The 7,551-nt window shown below is 44.2% G+C and overlaps 1 protein-coding gene across 9 annotated transcripts in view; it reads right to left on the bottom strand.

Annotated features, from left to right (window-relative positions):
- Positions 1-693: 693 nt before the first annotated feature.
- ncam1b (neural cell adhesion molecule 1b) overlaps positions 694-7,551 on the bottom strand; it is a 53,260-nt gene continuing 46,402 nt past the window's right edge. For 4 of the 9 annotated variants that reach the window (XM_077610790.1, XM_077610786.1, XM_077610787.1 and 1 more), the window contains 4 exons: positions 5,756-5,954; positions 4,822-4,938; positions 3,311-4,207; positions 694-2,162 (listed from right to left, as the gene is read on the bottom strand). In XM_077610790.1, the coding sequence (XP_077466916.1) occupies positions 2,045-2,162; positions 3,311-4,207; positions 4,822-4,938; positions 5,756-5,954 (1,331 nt within the window). In that variant the 3' untranslated portion in view covers positions 694-2,044. Of the gene's footprint in view, positions 2,163-3,292; positions 4,208-4,817; positions 4,939-5,755; positions 5,955-6,061; positions 7,438-7,551 lie in introns of those variants that run through there. The other 5 variants (XM_077610793.1, XM_077610794.1, XM_077610789.1 and 2 more) reach the window with 4 other exon arrangements.

Raw genomic sequence — 7,551 nt, 5'->3', positions numbered from 1 at the left:
CTGCTTATCCTCACATGGGTCTTGGGGGTGCTAAAGATATACTTTATGCAAAACACTAAATAAATCATGTGGTACTTTAAACTCACTTCGCCCAAATTATTGGCTCTATTTAATTGCATCACTTTGGTCTGCAGGAAATAATGTAAGTAACTTTGAAAGTGGCATAAGAGTACTTCCGGTAAGGCAACCCTTCACTACTGCTTACTTGTCTCGTCTGTTCCTCCATGCAAGTTCGCATTGTGAGGGTCCAACTTGTGTCACAGCACAAACACTAAAAAGCACGAAGTACATAATTTGTCCTAATTTAATTAAATGCAATTTATTTCCCTGCCTTTTTAAGTTGGACAGGCACACTAACAGCGCATCAAGTCACCAGGTCTGCTGGTTATTATGGAAACATCCAAACTTTGACCTAAATGCACTTGTAAAGGTATCAGATTCTGTAGCAAATGACTTATTTTTTTAAACAAACAAACTTTATGTGACATGTATTTGAAAAGGAAAATCATAGTGTTTCCCGGCCAGTACAACCTGTTTGCAGTGCAAATCTTTCCATGACCAAGCAAAACATGGAACATGTAGCCTTTTAGCAAGGGAAGTTGGTTCCACCTGGTGGCCGACGGTTGCCATTACATCATGCAGAGCCCCCATCCTGTTAGGGCTATAGAACACAAAATGGGCCAGTATCCAAAAAAGGATGAGAAACCATGAATTTATTTTGAAAATGGCTTAGCACTCAAGACTGTACACTGCTGAGTCTTTTATCCCAGTAATAAGGGAGCAAGGTGGTCCATCAATAGTACGTTATAACGTGCCTTATTTCCACAAAAAAAAGTGTTTATTGATGGCGGAGGCTTTTCTACAAATTTTTGCAATGATTTATCTTAACAGTGGCTGGCAGCTTGATATAGATGGCTGTTTTGGTTAGCAACAAATTCCAGCAAAGTCCACAATGGCCACTATTTAAAGGAAATCCAGTCCCATCTTCCCAATCCTAAGAGCAAGTGACCACCCTGCTTCCTGACAAGCAGTTTGTACTAAAGACACAAATTGTAGGGAAAGGGTGAGGGTGAAAAAAAATCACATTACAGAACACTTGGAAGCGAAAATAAATTGGAAACGACACCCATGAATTGAAAATGAGCGATTTACATCCCAAAACGGCGTGCCTGCTTGTTAGTAGTTATGAATTCATGCCTTTCCTTTACGAGAATCACTGATACAACTTGATACCGTATACGTAGCGCTGAATGTGTGTGAGACTGACACCACCTGTTGTTATCAAGATCACGTTAGTCCATTTAGCACACCTTTCTTCTAACAATAATAGTACATTTTAATATACAGTATAATATTTATACATATTTATAGAAACAAGACGCTAATCTCTCACGACAAAGCAGATTATCATAGAAACTGGTGACAGGACGTTCTACGGACACGCGCGCACACACACACAGGCACAGTGCACAAGCTTGCAGGCAGGGATGGAAGATTTTCAAGGTCGTAAATAGTACCCCCCCCCCCCAAAATAAAATAAAAATCTGGGTGTTTTTTGCTTCGTGCGGGGGAGGAACGACCCGAATGAAACGTATTTAGAGTTTTTTGTGTGTGTAATTTCACAAACACTGATGAGGCCGGTGATGTTCGCCAAAGGGGCGAAATCCGTGGCTGTGAGGGGGGGATTGGAGGGTCTAATTCTTGAGGAGAAACCCATAAAGCTTTTAGCAACCATCTGCAGGCCAAACATGCACGAAGAAGCTGACGAGAAAGTAAAAGGGCATCACGCACACAAGACAAAATGAGGATCACAAAGGATGCCTTTTAGTTCTCATGATAATCAAATGCTCAGGTGAGTTCTGATGTATTGTCCTTGTAAATCAAATTAAAAAAATAAAAATCTGGTGACTGCAAGAGAAACTCCTCGGGTGAAGGTGCATGTTATTCGTTTTTCAATGTGTGTGTGTGTACTTAAGGGCACTGGAAATGAAAATTCCCGCAGCTGCAGAATGTTTCAAATGGAGTTATTTGTTGGTTTGTCTTTTCATGCTATGCTCTGCGCGGCTTTTGTCTGAATGACATTGTTGTGCTCGGCGGGCGTCTCCGTCAGAGCTTTGGACAGCTCCTCCTCCTGTCTATCTTTGCCGTCTGGGAAAATCTTCCTGAAAAAATGAAGGTCAAAGTTAGCGATGTTAAAAGTCAAGCTCGATATCCGTTAACATTGAATCTCAAAACAACGTCTTAACCGCATATGTAAGAAGGCCCGTGTGCTTGCGCAGCTTCCTTACATATTTCTTCACCACCATTTACAACAGTCAGGAACAGGTCATGGCGCACTGTTAAGAGTCATCCTTGATCGTATCGCCTTCCCTCACGCGTGAGAGCTTCAAGCAAATGCTCTGATGCAACAAGGAAAACTTTCATCTCGGTCTCAACGTCATAAAGCCCCTTTAAAGGTGACCTTCCCTGAAATGTTCACAAAAGTGTGATTTCATTTCAGTCACTTCTGTAAGTAAAACCTTTATTATGCAAGCAGCTGCCCACTTTCTGCTTCTTACATGCCCACCCGCCAATGGCCTAGTCAGGTTTAAATATTAACACTTGCCACTTGATACACTCACTTGTCATCAGCAAAACACAGAAAGTTTTAATTTAAAGATTTCTGGCAGGAGTGCAATGCATTGCATACATTGTGGAAACTTTGTACTGTCGCTACCACAAAATTTGAATATTAAATGCGCTAATTTACTCTGCTTTGGCAAGTTCTCTCTGAAAAGCACAGATGAGTGCATTGTCTTAAAATGCAACATCTCTGTTCTTAGCGTTGGAGGATCTTACCATGGTTCTTGCTCTACCCACATATATTTGATCACAACTAGCATTGCCAGTTTTGCTCTCTCTTGTCAGATGGCATAAACAATATTCTGTCTGGTAGTAAACTCATTCAGGAAAAGAAGCACTCTGGGAATTGGCGGTAAAATGTGTTTTTTTTTCTTTTAATAGGTAACATGGGATTGTTAGCTAGCGTCCCAATTTTAAGTTTCAATTTTATATTTTGACAGGCATACCTGAGCATGATAGTCTCAAACGAATGTGTTAACTTTGTGTATGAAAGTGGCTTCCCTTGTGCTCATCAGAACTCAGCTTTGTAAGAGCAAAACCGTACCTCCTACCATAGTGCATAACACTCCAACGCAGTTCCTAAATGCGGGGTCGATGACAACGTGGTGGTGAATGAAGAAGCAAGACACGAGTTACTCACTCACACATACAAGCACACACAGAGATAAACCTCTAGAGGGAGCCGTACTCATCGTTGACAGGAGGAGCGGTCTTGGTCAGAGTCTCCGATGATTCCTCCGAGAGGGGGAGGTCTGCTCCGTCTCCGTTGGGCAGAGAAGGGGCAGCTGGCGGGCTCTCTAAACTAATAAGATCGTCGGGAATGGCCGTGGTTTCCTCTGTGCCGTTACTCAGCTCTAAGTCGAACGTGGTGTTATCGAGACCCATGTCGCGGGCGAGTATGTCGTACATGTGCGGCGGGGATGCGTGTAGGTTGTTATGAGGCTGGAGGGAGAGAGGGGTGGGGACATCTAGGACCAGAGGGGATGCGTCTTCTGCATCCGGCCCTTTTAGAGCTTTGAGGATGGCTGAAGACGTGGTGTGAGGGTGGGGGTTATGAGGGTAGGACGGCTGGATGGGCTTCTCAGAGGCGCTGTTTGAATCGGGGTCATTGGGAATAATCGGCGGGCTGGGAGCCGGCTGCTTGTAGTCGGGAGTAAGAGGGGGGTCGGTGGCCAACGGAGATACAGGCGGGCTCGCTTTAGCCCGCAAGGCGACAAGTTTAGGAGAGTGTCTGCGCTTGGGTGGGATGGGCGTCCCGGATTTTTGAGTTCGTTCCGGGGTGCCCGGAGGAGTTTCGCTCTCCTCCTCTTGGTTGGCCGCCTGCTCGCCTCCTCTCTGGTTGACCAGCGGCGCCATCTTGGCCTCGACGGCCGCCCTGCTGATAGGGGGGGTCGGCGGGGCCGTGCAGGTCTCCGGGCTGGGCGCTGGAGCCGGGGTTGGCGCGGGCTCATTGGCCGGAGTGGACAGGCTACACGTAAGCGTGGTGGTCTCGCTAGAAGGGCTGTCTTGAGCGGGGTCAATGGTGGCCGTGGCCGTGTCAGAGGATAACGTGTCCAATGCCAGGACAGCGGTGAAGGCCGCCAGCCTGAGAGAGCAGGGAGAGAACAGAGACACACAGACTAGACACCAGGGTGACTGACACAGGAAGGGTGGCCCGAGCTGCATGCGAGGGGATTAGTCGGCCATACAAACAAAAATAAAGCCACTAAAATAAAATAACTACGACAAAAAAACATGCATTAAGCCGAGGAGAAATGAGTCATGCTGTGTGAGAGGACATTAAAGGTTTTGTTGCATCTCATACACACACCAACATGGAAGAGACCTGACTAGGATGGCTAAAATTCCAGCAGAGAACTACCACGCAGAACCACGTCGAAGCGTTAAACAGTACCAGAGGCAGTGTTTTCGTGTTCGCTTTACTGGGGACGGAAGAGGTTTTTCTTTCGCTGTCTTCTGCTGGTATTGATTTAACATTCGTATCGTCACACAGTAAACAAATACTTCTGAAAGGCGACACACTCTCAGTGGACTCCACTCAAGAATAACCAGAACTGGACTGAAATTTTGTCCTGGGAGGGGAAAGTGAATTCTTGGAAGTGGAGTGCAAAGTACAGCAACTGATGAAAATGTTTTAAGAGCAGCAAAATTATAATTAAAAGAAGAAGAAAAATCGGTGTATCTCTGGATTCTACTCACTCTGGCTCTGTGAGAGGTGTGGTTTCGTTGGGTTCTGTCGGGCCTGCTGCATTATGATTGGCTGTGCACTCATCCTCCGTCCGGACTTCCACGATCGGCTCTTTTGACTCGTCTTTCCTGTAGTACAGACAGAGGAAACGGGCAGTGTATAACAAAGTAGAAGCTGGAAGCAGACTTGTGAAAATATGGACTGGAAACATTAGTTTCCATTGTAGCTTTATTTTTAGTTACTTTTCTGTTGTTTAGAAATACGCATGAATAATAATGGTACACGGTCGATTGGTCGCCGGTCTTTTGGTCGCCCGGAAGGTTATTGATAATTACCATTTAAATTGTTGCTCAAATTCCCGAAATACAAACTGCGAATTACTATTTAGTCATACTTCATGCCCTACTAATTATTAGGCTAAAGAAAAGCTCAAAGTTTCCCGGACTTTTATTGTTTTTTGTTGGAGAACTTGTTAAGACCCTGACTGACCTAACTTCTTAAAGGGACAACGCATGTACATACAAACTCTTATACACTCACACGTCGGCTCAGTTAAACTGCTCATGGCCATTGCTGGCTTTTATTGATGCGTAGACCGTGTTGTTTTACCTTGTTTTGTCGCCGGTATTTTGGTCGTCGGTCTTTTGGTCGCCGATCTTTTGGTCGCCCGTTGTCGTGGTCCGGGCGACCAAAAGGCCGCGACCAAAAGACCGGCGACCAAAAGACCGGCGACCAATCGACCGCACACGAATAATAATATATAGCAGTCAATGAGTTAACGTCTACAAACTTGAAATTCCTAGAAGAGCAGTTTTAGACATTTCTACATTCCTTGTGAACAAACATAAAATGGATGTTTGCTATTGAATATGTTAAGATTATGCAATCAGGTTCTCCATTCAAACTGTGCATTAAGCATCCATTGACAAATGTGCGGCTACATACATGAATGCGGCCTTGCCCTCTTCAAGGTCCTTTCCTTTGGTGCTGGAGGCCGACTTGCCGCACAGGCACATGATGAGTCCGCACTTGTTGACAAAGTAGCACGTGACGTCGACTGCCAGGAGCAGCAGCACGAACGCCACCACCAGAATGCCCGCCCACAGCATGACGCCCATGGGATACCCCGGGTCCTCATCCACGTCTGACACAAATGAGAGTGACCAGAAAAGAGAAGGCACCATGCAATGGTTTAGTCCCTAAATAGGTCGTCAGATGTTCCATTATTTGGAAACAGAAACGACTCACCTCTTATTCATGCAGGGTTTTATTAATGTGGGATGAAAAGCAGCCCTTATTAGCAGTCTTCAACATTTGTAATCATTTGATGTTAGATATTATAATATTTCAAAAACTTTATTTAGTTTAACATTAATATAAAACAGTGATTTGCAGCCGCAAATCAGGAGCGCATCAATAACATGCATTAAACAATTTAAATTAATTTGCCCGTAATATGATTCATTGTCTACAAATTAATCTTTTGCCCATCCATACCATTGGTGTAAGAGTAACAGGTGAAACTTGCATGCTCTTGCATGGCAAAATCTACATAGTACCTATTGCCAATCAAAAAATAAATCATGGACCAAAACGAAAAATGTAAACCTATTAACATGGTGTCCACATATGTGGACATCAAATTTTGGCCCATGCAGACCTCAAAGTTAACACTTGATATAAAATGTGGCCTACCTGACGCAAAATGTCATGTCCACATATGTGGATGCCAGGTCCCCAATTTCATTGTATTTTTATTTTTGTTATTGATCATTATTTCTATATTTTCAAGTCTAAATAAAATCTGAATTTAGTAAGATATTAAAGCATAATTCAAGCGAATAAACACAGAAATAGACTCTGGTTATGGCCCCCAATAACACTGAAGCTGATCCATTATTTTTAAATGTCAAAGTATGGCTGTTGTGAATGTGCATCTTTCAGTGCCAATTAATAGCAATGGATGTACAGTCTATTGTGACTCCCAGTCAAAATGGATTGTACACCATGTGCAATGGCAAAGACTGAAAATACTGTGGTTTGTACATATATTAAAATCTTAAGACAGGTGTGCAGCTGTGTACAAAAAAGCACCTTTCAATTAGCATTATAGAAAACATGGTTAGGTATTCACGAAATACTTTGACATGCAGGAGAAATGTGTCCCATTTACGCACAACTCTTTGTAAAAGATCACATACACTATTCAAATAGTATAATTAGGCTCTTTCCTGGTAGATGTTTTTCTTGCTGTTTAGTTGGTCTTTATATAATATACGCACACTTCAGTGAGCATCACCCAGTGTGTAAAAGTAAAACATTCTAGTGGACCCTGCTCTAGTTTTTTCCTGCCAAATGTAGCTTGTCTACGTCAGCTAACATGTCTCACTGTCAATCTGTGCCGGTCGCGGGGTTCCACTGCCTTTGGTTCGGTTCTGTCGAAATGTTCAACGCACGTGCACACGCGTCTGTCACAGTCTGCTTTCTGAAATGTGCGCGCAGGGACAGCTCGGCTCTTCTTGCGTGGATTACGGGAACCCGCCAAAACTACGAGAGCAGCAATGCGGTGACGACGGACAGGATGAGTGAGACCACATGGCACATCACGGACGGAGAGCCCTGAGTGGCTGGAATGACAATGTCCAGAAGCGGGTCCGCAGATCAGGAACGTCGGAGGGGGAGGTGGTTGACGCGGGGGGGGGGGGGTAAAAAAGAAGGATGGAAGGGGGAAAGAGAGAAGG

The sequence above is a fragment of the Stigmatopora argus genome, chromosome 10, assembly GCF_051989625.1.
Source record: "Stigmatopora argus isolate UIUO_Sarg chromosome 10, RoL_Sarg_1.0, whole genome shotgun sequence".
In the NCBI taxonomy this organism is placed as follows: Eukaryota; Metazoa; Chordata; class Actinopteri; order Syngnathiformes; family Syngnathidae; genus Stigmatopora; species Stigmatopora argus.
The sequence above is the reverse complement of the archived record's forward strand: the minus strand, read 5'-3'. Positions and strand labels throughout refer to the sequence as shown.